This window comes from Carcharhinus amblyrhynchos, chromosome 13 (assembly GCF_965287045.1).
Source record: "Carcharhinus amblyrhynchos chromosome 13, sCarAmb.v2.hapA, whole genome shotgun sequence".
NCBI classification, from domain to species: Eukaryota; Metazoa; Chordata; class Chondrichthyes; order Carcharhiniformes; family Carcharhinidae; genus Carcharhinus; species Carcharhinus amblyrhynchos.
Window position 1 is genome coordinate 59,102,795 of NC_137336.1, and position 22,477 is coordinate 59,125,271.

At 43.1% G+C, this 22,477-nt stretch overlaps 1 protein-coding gene across 1 annotated transcript in view; it reads left to right on the plus strand.

The window, feature by feature from the left end:
• The window catches only part of mchr2b (melanin concentrating hormone receptor 2b), a 45,473-nt gene extending 34,432 nt beyond the window's left edge, over positions 1-11,041 (plus strand). Inside the window, exon 2 of the mRNA XM_080201137.1 lies at positions 10,291-11,041. Coding sequence (XP_080057263.1) covers positions 10,291-10,930 — 640 coding nt within the window. The 3' untranslated portion in view covers positions 10,931-11,041. The remainder of the gene's footprint in view (positions 1-10,290) is intronic.
• The last annotated feature ends 11,436 nt before the right edge of the window (positions 11,042-22,477 follow it).

A 22,477-nucleotide genomic window follows, 5' to 3' on the forward strand; every position in this document is an offset into this window, starting at 1 on the left:
GAATTCCAGAGATTCACCACCCTTTGAGTGAAGAAGTTCCTCCTCAACTCCGTTCTAAACCGCCTCCCCTTTATCTTGAGGCTGTGCCCCCTAGTCCTACTGTCTTTTTTGAGCGGGAAGAGTCTCTCCACCTCTATCCTATCCATCCCATTCATCATCTTATACGTCTCAATGAGATCTCCCCTCATTCTTCTAAACTCTAGCGAGTACAAGCCTAGTTTATTCAGCCTCTCCTCATAGCTCAACCCCCTCAACTCCGGTATCAGCCTAGTAAACCTCCTCTGCACTCCCTCCAGGGCCAAAATATCCTTGCGCAGGTGCGGCGCCCAAAACTGCACACAGTACTCCAGCTGCGGCCTCACCAATGCCCTATACAGCTGCAGCAAGACCTCCCTACTTTTATATTCAATCCCCCTCGCTATGAAGGCCAGCATCCCATTCGCCTTCCTGACCACCTGCTGCACCTGCAAGCTGGGTTTTTGCGACTCATGCACAAGGACCCCGACATCAGATGTCATGAGTGACTTTGATAAGAACTGTTTTGGTACTGTGTCAGGGCAAAAACCTGATTGGAAGGATACAAATATGTGATTCGGGAAGGATGGGAATGAATTTGCAGGGATAAGAGCGCATACAGTGGGTGGAATTCTCCCATCCTGCCCAGGATGAGTTTTGTGGTGGATGGGAGCAGAGAATCTTGTGAAAGCCAATGTCTCAAACCTTTCAGCTTAAAAAATGACTACAGTTGTCCCAGTGGCAGGTTAATTATAGGTAGGTTATTCCACTGGCTAGTGGTGTGAATGCTATTTGCTTCCCATGAATAATCATTAAAACAACAGTCCGCCAGAATGTCCCTGTGCCTTCCAATCTTGCCAGCAGCAAATCATTTTGGCCTCAACCCCATTTGAAGAGGATTGGCATGCACATGGCAGACCTCAGCTTACTTGAGACTTTGAGGCGAGTGCAACATGTATAGCCTTTGTGCCGCCTTTTCTTGCACTGAATGCCACACTGCAGGGGTACTCGTGCCCTTCAGCTCCTTGCCAATGGTCAGTGTTCTCTCTAAGGACAGCACTGTGCTGCAGGACACGTGCATCCTCCACTTTGACTGACCCTGTACTGCACCCAGGGTTGTGGACTGCAGGGGTCTTCTGCTCCTGGTGTCTGTATGGACAGCACTGTGCTGCGGGACATATACATCTCCACTTTGACCGACTCGATGTTCGATCGGGGGACGTGGATGAGGTGCGAGATGAAGGTGGGACTGATGAAGTCAGTGGGGGGGTGTGCAACGACAGGAGGGAAGGGCAAATGGAAAGGGGGCGATGGGAAAGTGGACAGTGTAGGTGGGGGATTGGGGGGGGCAGGACGAGGTGCAAGAGGATGGGGGAAGATGACAAAAATAGGAAGGCACAGGGATGATGAGGGGTGGGAAGCCAGACCCCGACAGGTTCATAGAATGCAGACAAACAAGGGAGTTAAAGGAATATCACATTGTTTACTGGAATCCTATGCACTAAGACTCTGGAAAAGTTGGGGGAGTTGGTCTCATTATCCGTATTAAGTTGTTGGGAGAAGCCAATCGCTCCTTCCCCACAGAGATGATCCCTGACCTTCCAGGCTGCAGTCTGCTGAAGTTCAGTGAGGTTGAGTATCTCAGCCATCCCTCCCCCTCTCCCAGTCTGTGCTCGCTTACATTATTTGTGTGCCAGCTTGGACTGTATGACAATGAAAGAAAGATATGATCAGAGAGATGGAGCAGGGATTGGGTTAAAGGCATGTCCCTATGTGTGGCAAACCCTCCCCAGAATGGCCAGTGGACGGAATGTGAACAACATGGTTGATGGGACGGCAATGCTGTGAAAGTCTCAATGAGAGAGTGTGTCAATATGTGTGCCCTGCTCATGGATGCGTGAGATTGGTGAAGAGAGTAGCTGTTTGAATACATGATGCCGTGCTATAAGTTTGATAGTGGAGGGAACTGAAAGAGGACTTACCCTGGCAGAGTGGATGAGATCATTCATCTGCTTCCTGCACTGTGTGACACTTAGGACGCTGTGGTCAGCCTCACTGACCTACTGGGAAACCGCCTCCCAAACCGCTGAGCTGATCTTTGGGAACTTCCTGGAGAATTCCCATGGGTAGAGGCCTCTTTGCCCTCCAATTCCACTTCGACTCTGCAGATCAAAGCCTCGAGGGCCTGGTGGTTGAAGTGGGGTTCTCCCACCTTCTTGAAGCTGTTGACCTTCCTCTTCTGGCTGGATTCCTTCTTTGGCAGTCTTCTGAGAGGTGGACTGGAAATGTACATGTTTAACTGGTGTTTAAATATGGCAGCGAGACCTTTGAACCCACTCGCTGATGACAGACAAGGCAGGCAAATCAGCTCCTGATCCCATCAGGTGATTCAGGGGGATGCTGACCTGAGCATATTTAACAAGTCTGCAAGCACGCAATCCCACCATTCCGGCCAATGGGAAAACAACACCATAGGCACTGCCTGCCTCCACACTTTGAATAAAAAATGGAAAATTCCACGCAATGGTTTTGGGATTATTGTTGGTGCAGACTCGATGGGCTGAATGGCCTCCTTTTGCCCTATAGGGTTTCTATGATTCTGTGATTCTTTGACTTTGGGAAGAAAAGGGAGGTTGGAATTGGGACAGTAGCTTGCAACACCAGAGGGGTCAAGGATTGGCTTTTTGAGGTAAGGGATGAGAATTACAGGAGGGAGACAACACCTGAAGAGAGAGAACTGTTTGCAATAACAGTTAAGGTGGGGACCAGGATGGAAAATTGGGTGATAAGCAATATTTATCTTGCCCTTTGCATTCCTGCAACGTGAAAATTCGGATTCATTGCACCACCGCCTACTCTTAGCTGTTCACAGAAATTGTGAAAAGACGATCATCTTCCTCAGTCACATCTGCCCACGCGATCATATTCAGGCTTTCAAATTCCAATCTTGCCACTGGCTCTTCATTCTTTCCTGACACTCCACTTTTATGTTTAATTCTCCTCATTTGTTGGCAGGGGGGGAGGGGGGGGGTGGTCATTTTGAGACGTGGCCTTCCAACTCTGGCACTCAGTCAAAGAAAAAAACTACAAGCGGTTATTACAAAACTGGCCTGGAGAGAAAGAGAAAGGATTGACATCTCTGTATCCCCAGTTGTGTGTGAGCTCAGCCTGTCTCCTGTTAGACTAAGATTCTAATAACAGTCTCTGTTCTATTGTGGTCTGGTTCGCATTTGGAACCAGGCAACAAAACTCTATCCAGAGATGGGTATCAATATGCTGCTCCAATTCATATGGAAGCAGTGCATGGTCATGATAGAATAGAAGAAACACTGTCTTCCACATTGCAACCTATTTGTTTTTCTCTATGATCCATACGATATACAGAGGCACAGCTGGATATTGCGATATATAAGACCCATACATTACACAGAGTCACAGGTGGATATTGTTATGTATAAAACCCATATATTACACAGAAATACAGGCGGATATTGCTGTGTATAAGACCCATACATGACACGGAGACACAGGTGGATATTGCTGTGTATCAGACTTATACACTACACAAAGACGCAGGTGGATATGGCTTTGTATATGACACATACACCACACAGAAACACAGGATGATATTACTGTGTATACGACCCATACATTACGCTGAGACACAGGTGGATATAGCTGTGTATAAGACCCATACATTACACAGAGACGCGGGTGGATATTGCTGCATGTATGACCCAGACATTATGCTGAGACACAGGTTGATATTACTGTGTATGAGACTCATACATTACGCCGAGACACAGGTGGATATTCTATAAGACACATACATTACACAGAAACGCAGGTGGATATTGTTGGGTAAAAGACCCATCTGTTACACAGAGACGCAGGTGGAATTTGCTGGTTAAAAGACCCATAACCACACAGACATAGGTGGATATTGCTGGGTATAGTACCATTGTAAAAAGTCTGACAACACCAGGTTTTAGTCCAACCTATTTATTTGATAATATACTCACAATTCAGGTGAATTCACCTGACGAAGGGGCTAACCCGAAAGCTTGTGAGTATATTATCAAATAAATAGGTTGGACTAAAACCTGGTGTTGTCAGACTTTTTATAGTACCATTACACAGAGATGCAGAAGGATATTGCCGGGTGAAAGAACAGCAGCAGCTATCTATGTTCTATCTATGCTTGCCTGGAAGTGAAAACACAAAACTTGTTTTTGTTTCTCTTGGTTATGTTTGGTTTCAAATTCCTGCTTAGTTTATTCATAAGATACAGATACTTAATTGAAGAAGCGCTCTGCAAAAGTTAATGCTGTCTGACAGAGTCAAAGAAGGCTGCCCCACTCCAGTGCTTTAGCACATTTGCTTATCATCTACACAGTGCTTTGGAAACAATAAATATCAATGAGCTTCGTAAGTGGATTTCACAGTGAAGTGATGTTATTTACAGAGATCAGCAAAAGCTGGAGGTGTCTGTTATCAAGGCTTTTGGACACTTTATCTATAGACATAGTGATAATATGACGAGACTAATTAAGATGTGGGAATGCCGGCGTTGGACTGGCGTAAACACAGTAAAAAGTCTGACAACACCAGGTTTTAGTCCAACCGATTTATTTGATAATACTCACAAGCTTTCGAGGGGACTGCCTCTTCGTCAGGTGAATGGAGAGTTCTGGCCTCAGACAGAGCATATAAAGCACAGACAGTTTAGAGATTACTGATTAGAATGCGTATCCTTACACCTAACCTGCTGTTCAAGACCTGAAATGGCTGACAATGTGAGTGGAAGGAGCACTGATCACAGGTTACAGAGATGTGTATTGTCTCCAGACAGTACAGTAAGTGAGGTTTTGCAAACCCAGGCAAGTCACGGGGGTTACAGATACATGTCGCACTATCAGTAACCCCCGTGACTTGCCTGGGTTTGCAAAACCTCACTTACTGTACTGTCTGGAGACAATACACATCTCTGTAACCTGTGATCAGTGCTCCTTCCACTCACATTGTCAGCCACTTCAGGTCTTGAACTGCAGGTTAGGTGTAAGGATACGCATTCTAATCAGTAATCTCTAAACTGTCTGTGCTTTATATGCTCTGTCTGAGGCCAGAACTCTCCATTCACCTGATGAAGAGGCAGTCCCCTCGAAAGCTTGTGAGTATTATCAAATAAATCGGTTGGACTAAAACCTGGTGTTGTCAGACTTTTTACTGAGACTAATTAATCCAGAGGCCCAGGCTGATGTCTTGGGCTAATGGATTCAAGTCCCACCATGCCAGCAGATGGAAATTAAAGTAAATAACAGTAAAACTAGTCTCAGTAATGGTGACCATGACAATAGCCATTGTTGTAAAAACCCAACTAGTTCACCAATGACCTTTGGGGAAGGAAATATGCCATCATTACCCAATTTGGCCTACATATGACTCTAAACTCCAGAATCGTTGAATGGCTTCAGGAAGGAGATAGATGTATTTATAATTTTAAAAAATGGATAAGGGGATGTGGGGAACAGGTGGGGAGGTGGATTTAATACCAGGAGTGATCAGCCATGATCTGACTGAATGGTAGAACAGGCTCGAAGGACTGAATGTGCCTACTTCTGCTCCTATTTCCTATGTTCCTATGACTTACAGCAATGTGGCTGACTCTTAACTGCCCTATGAAATGACTCAGCAAGCTACTCAGTTCAAAGGCAATTAAGGATGGGAAACACATGATGGCCAACCACACCCATGAAAGAACAAAGGAAAACGCATTTATATCGGCCGGGATTTTCTGACCATTCCCATCAACAGGATCTTCCAGTCCCACCGAAGTAGACCCCCCCCCCCCCACCCCCAGTGATGGGTTCCCTGGTGGCGCCTCTGGTGAGCAATCTAAATGGCCATTGACTTTGGTGGGTTGGGAAGATTCCAGCAGCAGCTAATGCCTCCACTGCTGGTAGACCCAATGGTAGTCCCGGGCATGGGAGTAATGAATACCTGGATGGACAATAAATCAGGTTCTGATAAATTCAGGCAGTGGTAAAGCCAACCATTTGAGTTCTTCCCATTCTTCGAATGATACGTGGAAGTGCATGTTGTGCTGCTGACAAGATGAGCTGAAATAATAGTGTACACATTATATTCAGTATAAATAGTACATCCCTGAATTCAAAGAGATTATACATAGAATAATGGATATCTCGGAATGAGTTTCCAGCCAGAATCTAATTCTGGGGCAGCGCAATGGCACAGTGGTTAGCACTGATGCCACACAGCACTGGGGCCCAAGTTCGATTCCTGGCTTGGTCACTGTCTGTGTGGAATCTGCATGTTCTCCCAGTGTCTGCATGGGTTCCCTCTGTATGCTCTGGTATCTGTAAACTGTCTGTGCTTTATACATTCTAATCAGTAATCTGTAAACTGTCTGTGCTTTATATGCCCTGTCTGAGGCCAGAACTGTCCATTCACCTGACGAAGGGGCTAACCCGAAAGCTAGTGAGTATATTATCAAATAAATCGGTTGGACTGAAACCTGGTGTTGTCAGACTTTTTACTGTGTTTACCCCAGTCCAACGCCAGCATATCCACATCATGCTCTGGTTTCCTCCTACAGTCCAAAAAGATAAGCTGGTTTGCTGCATTGACCATGCTAAATTCTCCATCAGTACACCCAAACAGGTGCTGGAGTGTAGCGACTAAGGAATTTTCACAGTAACTTCATTGCAGTGTTAATGTAAGCCTACTTGTGACACTAATAAAAAAACACTTAAACATTTAATTGTTCAGGTGGTGACTCAGATCAGAATTAAGCAGAATACTGGATACTTGTAAGGGGTGTTTCAGGTTGAACATTAATCAAGGAATTCAGGTGGTCTATGTATAATAGATTCAAGGAGTGAGTTTCAACTAGAATCTAATCAAGGGGATAAGAGTACTTCTATGGAGAATAATGGGATGCCTGGGGGTGAATTTCAGGCTGGGGTCTGATTGAGGAGCTTGGGTGTTTTATATAAAGAAATGGCCTTGCAAATAATTGAAGGATTCAAATAATTTATATGTAACTCTTTTTTTCTTTGATTTATCTCTATTTTTTTGCTCTGTCTGAAATGGCTTGTAATCAGAATCAGTTGGTAAATAGCCCATCCAGTACTTTGTGATCTCCAAATAATGAGGGTTAATTTACACCCCAAGTGAGCTGAATGATGATTGAGTGTCCATTTTTGAAGTACTCAACAATTCCTTGTCCGAAGAATCCTTGAATCATATTTCTGATTTTAAAAAATGAAACACCTTTACCTTTTCAGAGTTTGGAAAAAAGCATCAGAATGTGCAGGCAGGGAGTCTGCAGCTGACCAAGTGGAAGTATGGGCTGCAGCTTGTGGGCAGAGGGTGGTTGGTTACTGATATCTAGTTGGGGGAAGGTATGATCTCCGATTCTGGAGTAGAGGTTCCGGCAGCTCACTGTGTCATCTGTTGCAAGGACATCGACAAAAAATAGCACTGCCAGTTTACCAGTACCTTTCCAGGAGGAAGGTAAATGATGATGTGAATGGAAGAATCAATGGGCCAGAGGATTCATTCCCACTCCTCACAAGCAGTGCCGCAACCTCACCTTTTCCACAAATGGTTTTCCCCTCCATTTAGCTGATGAGAAGATGAGTTACATCTCAGACACTCTGGTCATTTAAATATCCTAATGAGGCAATCTGCCTCCTGGGAGTAGGTTAATTGTCCCTCCAGCCTGTTTTTGGGGGTTAGAAATCCCCCTCATTGATGTTGACAAATAGAAGAAGGTTGCATTAACATTGAGAAAGATGCTACATAATGCTACAGTTACTCCTGGGCAATTTTGCCAGAGAGGAACAAATGCCTAGGACAGAAAAGTGGGTAGACATTTCTCTCTGAGTCTTTGTTCGATTGTGAGATCTTTGTGGAGAGCTTTCTTTGAGGGCAGGTACTTTGCCACAGTCCATAAAATCCAGGATATTATCTTAAAATTTACTATAAATCTAACTGTAATTGAAATATCTACCTTCCATTGCTAGGACTGGAAGAGATTTAAGAAAAGAGGAAATTTTTAAAAAAGGAGGTATCTCTTCCAGTACAACCTGCACTGGAGTCCGAGAGAGCAATCTAACGTTTAAATACAAACTACAGATTCATGTGATGGTTGACCAATCAAATGAAAATCAATAGTGGGTATTGGATTTAGAACACTCCGTTTCATGGTTGAAATAGTATGCGATGAAGGAAAATATTGACATTAGAACCAGACTGAGCACATCGTCTTTAAGTGAGCAATCCCATCTGCAGACCATTGCATTTCCTTCATCCCAGCTTGAGTTTAAACATTAAACTGAGGTTCCATCTACCTCCTCACGTGGACATAAAAGATTTCATCATAGTATTTTGACAAAGAGCACGGCAGTTCTTAGAATCATAGAATCCCTACAGTGCAGAAAGAAGCCATTCAGTACATCGAGACTGCACCAATAAAAATCCCACCCATAACTCCATGTATTTAGCCTGTTAATTCCCCTGACACTAAGGGCAATTTAGAATGGCCAATGCACCTAACCCGTGCATCTTTGAACTATGGGAGGAAAATGGAGCACCCGGAGGAAACCCACACAGACACAGGGAGAACATGCAAACTCCACACAGACAGTCACCTGAGGTTGGAATTGAATCCAGGTCCCTGGCACTGTGAGGTAGCAGTGCCAAGCACTGTGCCACTGTGTTGCTGTTCTTCCCATTGTCCTGGCCAATATTAATCCTAACCAACTTTGCTAAAGCAATGGTCATAATTATGTTGATGCTTGTGGGATCTTTCTGTGCACTAAATTAGTTGCTGTGTTTCCTGTATAACAGTGACAGCATTTCATTAGTTGTAACCTGCTTTGTGGGGGGAGTGGGTGGGTGTCGGAGATGGGGCTATATTAATGCTTTGGCGGGGTAAGAGGGTAGTGGGGAGGGGGTATGTTAAAGCCTAGCTCCTCTCTTGTGGCACATCTACCGGGGATTGGCTCTGCTCAGTAGGGTGACGGACAGCTCGCTGTGTCGTCTGCTGCAAGGACATCTACAACCAACCTGAGAGATGGATCTGCCAGTTCAGCAGCATCTTTCTGCTTTCACCTCTTCACACCTTAGCAGTGAGCTTATTTGCAATGTCAAACACTCTGCTGCTCACTTCAGACTGATGCATTGCTCAACATTTTTAGTTGAACATCTCCAGTTGTTTCAGCTGTTTTACCCATTGACAACAACGTGACACCATGCTCTCAAGCTGACAAGAATCTTGATGCAGGCTGACAAGAGTGAGAGAGCTGGATTGAACATCAATAGAAATACATTGAAAACTGTAATTTGATACATCATGTTCAGTTAATTTCCTCACTGTCACACTTCTCAGCAGCTGCCCAAGCCACTTAACGACAATTGCCTTGGCATTCACTGTCCAAACAGCTTCCAAAATGTTCCTGGAACAGATTGCTCCTGTCCTTTTCAACTGATGAATCTAAGTTTAATTAACTCTGCAATACAATTAAGGAGAATTCCAAAGCACCATTTCAGTACTATTAACACAGATCATGGTGGGCTAACTCAGAATTAATCCTAACCAGCTAAGTCTATTTTCTAAAAATTCAACAGGCCTTACAAATAATTACAGCAATAACCTTAACACTTCTGTACAATAAGGACAATATTGCTATAGTCCTTCCACAATTAATGTTCCTTAGGCAGCATCTTCCAAATCTGCAACCTTTCCTACTTAGAAGGACAAGGGCAATAGAAATCTGGGAGCACCATCACCTGAAGTTCCCCTTCAAACCACTCACCATCCTGACTTGGAAACATACCACCGTTCCATCATCGTTTCTGGGTCACAATCCTGGAACTCCTCCCCTAACAGCAGGATGAGTGTACATGCACTTCAGGAACTGCAGCTTTTCAAAAAGGCAGCTCACCATCACCTTCTCAAAGGCAACTCGCGATGGGCAATAAGTGCTAGTCTAGTCAGTGATGCCCATATCCCAGAAATTAACTTTTTTTCAAAAAAGTACTGCCAACAGTTAAGAACAACAAACTTAAACCATCAAAACAGTGTTACTCCATTAATCCCCAGCATAACGCTACCATCGGAATTAAGCAGTAACCCCAGCATATCAGTAACATCAGATTCCAGCAGGCTAGCACAATATTACTGTACTAATCTAGCAAGTCAGTATGGGAGTTTAACTCTAACCAATGAATTATTTTGTTCTTTGACAGGTATATCGCAATAGTCCATCCCACCACGGAGAAAAGAACCATCTGCCGAACAATGCTCGTGAACGCTCTCGTGTGGCTGGGCAGCTTGTTGCTGACAATCCCAGTCATGTTATATTCCAGGACTATTCAGATGGGAGGCTCTGAAATATGTGCTCTGGACTTGCCTTCTGGGGCAAAGGATATGTACTGGTACACACTCTATCAGTCCATATTGGGATTTATCATTCCCCTCATTATTATAAGCACTTTCTACTCAATGACTCTCTTTCATGTCTTCAAATCACTCCGGCGAGTGGGCAGGAAGCAATCAGTGCAGGCAAAGAGGGCGACCCAAACTGTTCTCATGGTAATAGCTGTCTTTCTAGTGTGTTGGTTGCCTTTTCACGTGATGCAGGTGCTCAACCTGACCTCTGTGACTCCCACCTCACTCTTTCATTACATCTACCATGTCAGCATCTGTCTCAGCTATGCCCACAGCTGCATCAACCCCCTTCTGCTCCTGTTCTTCACGAAGAATTTCCAAGAGCGCTTGTGTGGCACTGTGACAAAGAACAACTTAACCTCACATGTCAAGTTGACCACCACCAGGAAGGGTGGAACCTGCGAGAGTATGGAAATAGAGTGTAAAAGCTCGGTTTAAAAGTTCTCTGAAAAAGTGGCACACACTTAACAGCGAGGAAACATTTGCAGACCAGCACTGTTCTCACTGTGATTGGAACAGAAAATAATTGGAGCACTCAGAAAGTGTGGAGAGAAGAACTGTGTTAATTTGTAAAACTGATGAACTTTCTCTCTCCACAGATGCTGCCTCAACAGTATCAGCATTTTTTTTGCTTTTTAATCCAGATTTCCATCAACAGTATTTTGCTTTTACTTTATTGACAACCCATTTCCAAGAAGTAAACTTATTCCTGTATGAATCTGGTGTTCATCAAACTGAAGGAGTTTTGCCCTCACAATAGAATTCTGCCTCTTTCAGGTGCCCTGAGCTCAAGTACAGGGTTGTTAGATCCAGAACAGAACACCTTCGATTTTGTCCCAACAGCGTGCTTGGAACTGAGGGAAATTAAGCTGTTATGAGATATTTCATTTTCTCTTGAAATCAGATATCTCACTGAGGTAACCAATTTCGTGAAGCATATAACAGTCTTCGCATCCACTGGGAACTGGATTGAGACTGCGTGAACCCATTTCACATCGAACTACTATAAGCCACGCTAATGACAGTGTTCTCCCATTTGATATAGGACCCTTCCAGCCAGTAGGTAGTGACTTTCCATCTATTTGTTAGAACAGAAGTAGACATTATGGAGAACAAGGACAACATCTAGAACATTGCACCATCCAACACTAACACTTTGTCCTATCTGATGTTTTTGGGGGCGTTTCGCCCACATATATCTGTCTAATTGCAAAATTTACCACTGTTTTCCCATGTTGAGGTCCAATGAGAAAGTGGATGTGAGTAAACAGACAAAAAAGAATGGTAAAAAGGGGGAAGAGTTTCCTTCTGCTATTTTCTCCACAGCGGGTAAGCTGCAATGAATGATAAAGCCCTGTGGAGAATAGACAAAGACTTTTGCTGAATGTAATTGGGGAAAGGCAGAGAGTTTGGGCTGGGCAAATCTTGTAGGGAAACAGACAAGTAAGAGATGTTAGGGAGGAAAGATTTCAAGGCCAGGGAAGAAAGAAAATCAATGCTGGATGGCTTGAAAGATGAAAGAAATTGATAGAAAATTAAAAGACTAGTACAGGATAGAGTGAGAGATGGGAATAAAAGCTGTGAGCCATGGACCCGTCTTTTGAGTGGGGTACACACGACTATAATGAGGATGAGTAAAAAGTATTGAGAAATGACCCAACAAACAGAAAAACATGCTCATGAATATACCTTTAAATGCTAAAGGCAAACACAAAGAATTAACATAGCTTTGTTCTGAGTGGAGTAGATTTTTAAATTGCCGTCTTGGTGTCAATCTGTGGTCCCCTTTTATTAATTTTAAAAAATGCCCAATTTTCTTTGTAATGAAATCAATGTACAGTTTCTACAATGAGTGACCAATCTATAGCTCAGCTAATAATTTGAAAATCTATCCCGAGAAGACAGGGGGCTTGATATGTTGCTTAGCCTGATTGTCTCCAATTTCTCTTTTGGTGGAAGCATGATTATTGATTTTTAAATCAATAATTGAGATGAAAGAAACGCCGAGAGTAACCTCAAACTGCTTGTGGGTGGTACCATGGCACAATGGTTAGCACTGCTGCCTCACAACATCAGGGACCCAGGCTCAATTCCTACCTTGGGTCACTGTCTGTGTGGAGTTTGTAAGTTTTCCCCACATCTGCGTGGGTTTCCTCCTGGTGCTTTGGTTTCCTCCCACAATCCAAAGATTTGTTAAATTGATTGGCCCATGCTAAATTGCCCCTTAGTGTCAGGGAGATTAGCAGAGTAAATACTTGGGGTTATGAGGATAGGGCCTGGATGGAATTGTTGTCAGTGCAGGCTCAATGGGCCAAATGGCCTCCTTCTGCGCTGTAGAAATGCTATGATTTTATTCTAGGTCTCAGCAATACCTAGTTGTGAAGTTCATACTCACAGAATCAGAAAGCCCCTTGGAACAGGAGTAGACCATTCAGCCCTCATGTCTGATTTACCAATCAATTAGATCATGACTAATCTGTACTAATCATGACTAATCTGTACCTGAGCCCCATTTACCATCCTTTAATCAGGTCTCGGGATATCCATTCAAAAGCCTATTATTATAGTCTTCACAATGTTATCTGTTCCAACCCTCTATGGAGGAGCAAGAGTCAGATTGCCACAATTCCTGTGCTCACGATTTCACTCATTGATTTAACCATTGTCCCTCCATTACACACTGTGTGAAGTGTATTGTTTTGTACCGTGCATTCTGTACGTATAAAAGTGGAGTAATTTTTCCGTGAGTGTTATTGATTGTATTGTTCAGGTTTAATCATTGCCGTATTAACCATTCACAATCTATTGCGATGATCAACTCCTTAATGTGCGCACTTACCTATATACTTAATTTCAAGCACTTTAGTTTGTGGAAATGTTGTTACTTGTTCAACTTTTGCTGTGACTGCAAGATGTTTTATTTTCATTAAAGGTTCGAACAATTTAAATAAAGTGTTTTTTGGGAAGGCAAGGGTGTGTTCTCAATGCAGGCTCAATGGGCCGAATGGCTCCTTCTGCACTGTAGGAATGCTATGATTCTATTCTAGGTCTCAGCAACACTACAATACCTAGTTGTGAAGTTCATACTCACAAGATCAGAAAGCCTCTTGGAACAGGAGTAGGCCATTCAGCCCTCATGCCTGATTTACCAATCAATTAGATCATGACTAATCTGTATCTGAGCCCCATTTATCATCCTTTAACCAGGTCTCGGGATATCCATTCAAAAGTCTATTATTACAGTCTTGACAATTTGCATTCTTCTGTGTTAATACTTCAACAGCAATCATTCCTTACAGAACAAATGTAACATGGGCAGGATTTTCTTGCCCTTCTTGCTGGCGGGATCTTCTGAAGCTGACTTTCCGTGATGGATTCGCTGTGGCACAGCTAGTGAGCAACACAAATGCCGATTGACTGCAGTGAGCTGATAGCAGGTTAGGTATCCCATTGAGTAGTGGTGTGAAGACTAGTTGTTACTTATCATATCATTACCATATTATGGATACTCATGAAATTAGCTTCTCACTGGGATCACTTGCTGCCTTTCAAACAGCCTGAATCTCGTGAAAAAGACTGACATGCACCTATTAGTACTCAGTTCGCTCATGACTCACTCACTCCCTGTCAACATGAGTGAGGAGCAAATGGGCTGCAGGGAAAAATGGAATGCTTTTTTTTAAGGCATGAATGGCCTTAAAGGAGAAGTTTAGAATATAGAACATAGAAAAACTACAGCACAAACAGGCCCTTTGGCCCACAAGTTGCGCCGATCATATCCCTGCCTACTAGGCTTACCTATAACCCACAATCCTATTAAGTCCCATGTACTCATCCAGAAGTCTCTTAAAAGACCCTATCGAATTTGCCTCCACCACCACCGATGGCAGCTGATTCCACTCACCCACCACCCTCTGAGTGAAAAGCTTACACCTGACATCTCCTCTGTACATACTCCCCAGCACCTTAAACCTGTGTCCTTTCGTAGCACCCATTTCAGCCTCTGAGAATCCACCCGAACTATACCTCTCAACATCTTATACACCTCTATCAGGTCACCTCTCATCCTTTGTCTCTCCAAGGAGAAAAGACTGAGTTCCCTCAACCTATCCTTATAAAGCATTCCACCCAATCCAGGCAACATCCTCGTAAATCTTCTCTGCACCCTTTCAATAGCTTCCACATCTCTCCTGTGATGAGGTGACCAGAACTGAGCACAGTACTCCAAGTTGTGTCTGACTAGGGTCTTATAAAGCTGCAGCATTATCTCCCAACTCCTAAACTTAATCCCTCGATTGATGAAGGCCAGTACACCATACGCCTTCTTAACCACATCTTCTACCTGTGAGGCCGATTTAAGAGTCCTATGGACCCGGGACAATTTAAAGGGACAATTTAAAGAGACAATGTAAGTTTCACAGGTAAGTGGTTCAGACAAGCTGGGGAAGACCAGGAAGGGTGTGTGGTGGTATGGGGGTGGGGGTGGGGGAGGGGGGTGGAGCATTGGGGGGGCGCAATCAGGTCAGACTGGAGGATGGTGTTGGGATGGGGGTATAGGGTCAGACTGGAATCAGACTGGAGAAATGGGTATTGGACTTTGGAGAGGTGGGGGGTTTAGAGTGGGGGTCAACTTGGACCAGGGGTGGCGGGGCAGTGGCTGAACTAGAGAGTGAGGGGTCGGACCTGAGGGCGGCAAGTCGGAATGGAGCGGGAGTGGGGATGACAAGTCGGACCAAGAATGGAGCCGTTCGGTTTGGACCAGGAGTGGATGTGGGGAGTCCGGTCTGTGGGGATGGTGTGGTGGAGCCACTGGGAGGCTGTGTGTGTGTGTGTGTGTCTGTGTGTGTGTTTAAGTAGTTACTCTGGCATTAGAAGTGTTTCGTTCCTTCTAACTCTTTCAGAGTTACAATCAGGGAAAACTGGCAGAATGATCCGGAGGTATTGATTTAAATTACTTCTGTTACATGGTTCCCAGCCCTGTGCAATTGTCTAGGGGAAGTTAGAATTCTGGACAATTGCTAGGTAAGCCCTTATGTGGGAATTTCCTCGAAGGGTTCCCTCGTGCATCGTGGGAGAGGCTGTGGCATAGTGTTATTACCAAAGGACTATTAATCCAGTGATCCTGAGTAATGCTTTGGAAACCTATGTTCAAATCTTGCTATGACAGGTGCTGAAATTCGAATTCAATCAAAATCTGGAATTAAAGTGTAATGAAGACCATGAAACCATTGTTAAATGTTGTACTAATCCATCTGGTTCACTAACATCCTTTAGGGAAAGAAATCTGTTATCCTTACCTGGGTCTGGCCTACATGTGACTCCAGATCTACAGCAATGTGGCTGACTCTTAACTGGGCAATGATACTGGCTGGTTCAGCCAGCAATGTTCACATGCCAGGAATGAATAAAAAAAACCCTTAAATGCAACATGGGAGAACTAGGAATTTATGTATTCTTGTGTCAATATTTCAAAGAGCAATGATATTTTTGTCCAAGCCCTGACTGACATTTATGACCTCAACCAACCTTGCAAAAGATTAGATTCCCTGGTAATTATCGTATTGGTGTTCATGGGAGCTTGCTGAGTGCAGATTATCTGCTACGTCTCAACAGTGGCTACACATCAAAAAGTGCTTAATTAGCTGCAAAGATTAGTGGCATATTCTTCCAATTTACAGTTCACCCAACTGCCCACTATAACTTGAATGTAAGGCACCCTAAAGAAACAGCATAAATGGGCGCTTAGGGTCATTTCTTCAGCTAACAGCAACGTGCTCACCACTTCTCCAGAGTTTGTGTTGATCCTGTGGTGAAATGATGGCAGCAAAAGGCTTGGCAGCAAATTTAACATTATTAATGGATTCAGATCCAAACAATGGACCTGTATATCTCAGCCAGAAACCTTAACCTGCCAGTTAGCTTCGTGATGTTCTAACCTCTGTAATTATACACAGTTGATGAATTCTGAAGGCTCTTTTTAACAATGCAATGTTCATTAGTTGATGACTCATTGGCCAAAATCATGCTGTGTCATTTACCACATAATCTGAAACTAATTAACAGATCACGCAAAAGGATACTGCAGATGCTGGAAATGATAATAACAGATCATCCAAGACCTGTAAACAGCAAATTTGTCATCTTAGCAGGTCGTATAAATTTAGAGCCAATTGCGTCTCAGCTGTAGAGTGATTAAGGTTCTGTTACAGAACTGGTTCTTTGGAATTCCTCCCATTTCATTGCAGGATGGATCATTAGCCCAGCATCATCTGCAACAAAATAGCTGTGGTGATGCAATTGTTCAATCTTATTATTAAATATTTAAATGGTTGCATGACTCCTTTAAGATTTTGTGATGGTGTCATTGAGGTGCAGTTGGCTCTGTTTAATTAGCTGTCAAATCTTTTGGGGCATCCTTGAGTTATGGTTAGCTATACAAATTTTCTTTTTGACTTCGACAGGATGTATCCTGCAGCACTGATGGGGTATCAGAATCACAAACAGTTAGTTGTAATGTCCTAGCTATGTTAGGGGCTGTGGGTTTTACACAAAAAGAAAACGATGTGGTTTGTACATTTGGATTCAAAGTAACAACAACAAGGTTTATTGTTAGAGCTGTTGCCTGTATAGGGGAGAAACCAAAACTAAGCAGCAGCTAGTGAAACACCCCAGTGCCATTACAATACAGTTGGCTCTAAATTGATACTGGATATTTAGGGTGACTTGCATTGCAGTTGCAGCGGGCAGTTGGGAGAATTGTAAACTGAAAAGATATATAACTAATTTTCATCATTTGTATATTTGACCCAATCAAATTTTACAACTCAGTGGTGGTAAAACCCAGCTTTGTAATGTTAGGGATTTTCCCTCCCAAAAATCTGCTTTATTCATAAACAACATAATTTGGCAGCATGGTGGCACAGTGATTAGCACTGCTGCCCCACAGTGCCAGGGATGTGAGTTCGATTCCTGCTTTGAGTCACTGTCTGTGTGGAATCTGCACATTCTCCCCATGTCTGCGTAAGTTTCCTCCAGGTGCTCCAGTTTCCTCTCACAGTCTGAAAAAAAGTGCCAGTTAGATGGATTGGCAATGCTAAATTGTCCCTTAGCATCAGGGGGACTAGCTAGGTCATGGGATTATGGGGATAGAGCCTGGGTGGCTTTGTGGTTTGATGGGCTAAATGGCCTCCTTTTTCACTGTAGGAATCTTTGATGCTATGAGACAATGTTTTAACATGGAAATTACGAATGTGCAATGAAATTCAACTTGTCCCCATACAGCGTGTTTCACTTTGAGCTGCTCTAGGTATTTTTTATTGATATTTTATGCTTTTGATATTTACAACACATATTATATGTCAGGCATACAGCCTGTTGCAAAAAGGTTTCAAATGGAAGGTTATAGAAAGTACAACCATTTTGGTTCTATGGATGGCACTTAAAGTGCCTTGGCTGGATGTTGACTTCTGGTGTAGCCTACGTTGATTGTCACCTTAGTGAAGGTAATAGCATAGGCATTATCTGAGAAATAGACAAACATAATATTAGACTTGATGCCTGACCTGCCATCTTTGAACACACTGCTCTAGTTAACAACTTTCGTAAATACACATAACGTAGGAGGTAACTCCTACCAATGCTATTTACAATCATCAGCATCTAACTTGAAAGATAGTTGCCTAGCACTATTTACTGTCTCTTGCAGAGTCGGTGGAACAAATGGGTTATTAGAAAAGTTCAGAAAATTTGGTATAGTTTGTAGGAAGCATTGCTAAATTGAAACAGCATTTGCTGTTGTGTCATAACAGAGTAAATTCAAAGTAATCAAGTAGAGTCAGCATGGTTTTGTGAAAGGGGAATCATGTTCAACCAATTTATTGGAGTTCTTTGAAGAGTCACAAGTGTTGTAGATAAAAAGGAACCAGTGGATGTACTGTATTTTGGTTTCCAGCAGACATTTGATAAGGTACTTCATCAAATGTGGAAACTATTGTGTTATTGTGGAAAATAGAAGCTCATAGTGTAGGGAATAAAGTATGTATTGAATGTTGGCTAGCTCACAGGAAGCAAAGCAGCCATAAACAGGACATTTTCTGGTTGTCATGATGTGATGAGTGGGGTGCGGCAAGGGTCAGTGCTGGGTCCCCAAATCTTTACAATTTATATGAATGATTTGGATGAAGGGACAGATGGTATTGTTACTAAATTTGCCATTGACACAGATAGATGGGAAAATAAGATGTGAAGAGGATACAAGCGGGCTACAAAATGATATAGTTGGTTAGGTGAGTGGGCAAAGATCTGACAAGTGTAACATAATGTGGGAAAATGTGAGGTTCTCCATTTTGGCATAAAAAGAAGCATATTATCTAAATGGTGAGGCATTGCAGGGCTCTGAGTTTTTTCTCATTCATTCAAGGGAAGTGGTCTTCGTTGGCTTGGCCAATATTTATTGCCCATCCATAATTTTCCTTGAGAAGATGGTGATGAGCTGCCTTCTTGAACTGAATGGTAACTCTCAGGATATTGATGCAATTGGATCTTCATGTTCTCGTGCATGAATTGCAAAAGATGAGTAAGCGTGTGCAACTAGTAATCAACAAAGCTAGTGGCATTTCACTGTTTATTGCAAGAGGAATTGAATATAAGAGTAGGGAGGTTTAGACAGGGCATTGGTGAAACCACATGCAGTGTACTGTCTAAACAGTATTGGTCACCTTATTTAAAGAAAGATATAAATGCATTGGAAGTAGTTCAGAGAAGGTTTATTTTACTAGACTGAAATGGGCAGGTTGCCTTGTGAGGAAAGGTTGGTCAGGTTAGACTTGTGATAATGTAGTTTAGAAAAGTAAGAAGTAGTTTGATTGAAACATTGAGATTCTAATGGGATTTGATGGGGTGAATATGGAGAGGATGTTTCTTTGAGTGGTAGAATCTAAAACTAGGGTTCATTGTGTTCAAAATAATGGGTCACCCATTTAAGACAGAAATGAGGAAAAATATTTTCTCTCAGAAGGTTATGAAGCTTTGGAATTCTGTTTCTCGAAAGGTGATTGAAACAGAGAGCACAATTCTCCTATTTTGAGTCGAAGTCTTCTGGCGAGTTTGGGAAAATGGAATGTTTCCCACTGTGTTGGAAAACACACCAGACCTTCCAGCCCCGCCCTCATACCTGGTGTTTTGTGCAATATTGATTGGCGGAGAAGGCTCGGATGGCATGTAATCCGCTTGTCATGTCCGGGTGCCATATTGAAAAGGTGTCCAACATCAGTGACCCATTATTGAAGAAAGAAAATGGACTTTCTGAAAATGAAGATTTTCAGGGCACTTTGAGACTGGAAGATGGGCTTCCTGAGAACAAAAATGGATCTCCTGGAACATTCTGAAGCTGGAGGCTCGATCCCCTCCTGAACCCCAAATCTGGAAAGTCCACCTGCTGTGGAGTTCTAGAGTCCATGGTTGCGAGCGGCCTACATCTGAACACTGGAGATCACCCCAGACACATTCAGATGCGTCCTGACATCTGCAAGACATGTTGTTCACAGAGAATTTGATTGTGTTTGTGTGTGGGGGGTAGTTGGGCCTTCAAGTGCATCTCATTAATGGGATGCCAATATGGTTCAGGCTAGCTTCTGTTGGGTTTTCCAATGTGCCATTGCGAGCATCAGCAGAATATCCCGCTGTAAATTCACAAGGGTATGAAAACAACTTCTGGGCTTCCTGTCATATTCTCCCACTGTGCCCACCAGTGAGGTTTTGAAGAATTCCACCCCGGGTCTTTGAATATCTTTAAAGCAGAGGTAGATAGTTTCCTATTAAGTAAGGGATTGAGAAGTTATTGAGCATAGGCAGGAATGAGAAGTTGGGGTTAAAATTAGATCAGCCATGATCCTATTCAATGGCGAAACAGGTTTGAGGAGCTTATTCCTGCTCCTAATTCATGTGTTTGTATACATGTCTATTTGTTATTGAGAGATCTCTCGTTCCCAGTCATGGTGGCTATAGTTTCCCCTTGGGCTGCAGCATCAGAGGGAGATGCAGGAGACAAGGTTAAGAGGCTTGCAGAGGGAAGGGGAGAAGGGTTCTCAGCAGGAGGCGGCACCCACTTCAGGATCTTCAGAATGCACTTCTCCTCTACCAAGGCCAGAAACAGTGTGTTTAGCTGCTGTTCTGCACCAAAAGGCTGGTCACAGGAATTGTACTGCCTCTTAGAACCAAAGCTGCAGCCTCAGGGTAAGGAGGTGATCAAGATGATCATGGCATTGAAATCTTTTGACAGCTGATCTGTCCAGGTTGGACAGGCAAATATCTCACAATTCGCCATCAATCTCTGCAAGTGAGTGGCACAGGGGCTCTGTATGCCGGAGGGTAACAAGAGGACTCTGTGGAATAGCAGATTTCCACATAGTGCTGGAGACTTTGACTACATGCATGTCGCATTCTAAGAGGTACTGCCACCTCAAAGGATACCATTCACTCAATGTGTAGCTGGTGAAGGCCTGTTAACCTGGTAGCTGTCTGCTATTCCAGCAGTCCTTTAGCCACCACATTCAACCAGAGGCTGTGTGCTCTGTTCTCCATTGGACTCCCAGCTGAAAACCTTTATCTATAGCTGGACCACATGTAACTCACACTCATACAATGTGAGCCATGCTGCTATGAAGAATATCAGTGGGTAGACTATCAGGGTGCTGAAACAATGGTTCTGCTCACTGGACCACCAGGGAGAAGCCCCTCAGATGCAGAGCAAGTGTCCCAATTTGTGCTGCATCCTCCAAAAGCCCTGGCTACAACTTGGCACGGGCCTTTCTCTTGTGACTTTGAAGTGGGGTAAGTGAAACGATTTCATATTAAAATTGATGGTAAGACATACTTTAGAATAGGCAAATATTGTTATGAGAGCTCTTTGTAAGCATGATGGGAAAAACAGCCCACACTGTAGCCAGAGCTGTGGGAATCCAGCTAACAATCACAATTTATAAAACTTACTGACCTTCACAGGAAGGGTAAACAAATGTTATGGTGATAAGAGCACAGACTGGGAGATGTTAGATCCGAGGCATTCACAGCCTTTCATTGAGTCAACAGAGAACATCTGCACCATGAATAAATGTGCTCATTAAGAGTTTATCTGGAGGTTGCACTAGACAATAAAGTGAAATGTGATAACTAAAGGATATAAATATGTAGCAAAGTTTTATATCAGAGAGAGACACCTTGTAAAACCAGGCTGTGTTCCTTCCAGCATATGTTTGTGTAATAAAGCTATTGCCTGCGTGAATCTCACAAGACTCAAGACGGCTAATTTTTTTCACCGTAATAGCTTCGGTAACCAACAAAGGACAAGAAGGAAGGAAAAAAGGAGGAGGTGGGGGTAAACAAAGAGGCAGCTGGCACAATGACATTCCAGATGACTTGCCCCATGAGTGTAAAGTTAGTCTCTGGAGTGAACCCCCAATGCTCAATGCTTCCCCACCTCACCCTCCTCTTGTCCAAAACCATGAAATAAAAATAACACTACATAACCATTTCATACCAACTTTATTCAATAACACATCCAATGCCTCAAACAATACTAGTGCCTGTCCTGTGGGTACCTTTGCCTGGCCAACTGCTACTGCACAGTGATACATAGTAGGAGGGTTGTTGGAAGGCTGCTGACTTTCATGGAATAAAACTGCAGAATCTCCTCAAAGCAGCTTTGGATGAGAAGATAGAGAAGTGTGTTATGAAACTCAGAAACTCCAAAGTGTCTTATGGAGCTCTCCTGGATTATAAATCTTGCAGATTATAAATTTGGATAAGACAAGCATGATAAGCTTCCCTTCAGATATGATTCAAATGACCCACTAAGGAGCTTTTATCAGTCAAATTTTATTTAAGAATAGTCAACATGCATAGTAAGAAAATTAGCAAGAACTTGATTAGTTACGAAGAAGAAACAAAACCACCACATAATAAATAATCCTTAACAAAGATATCTAA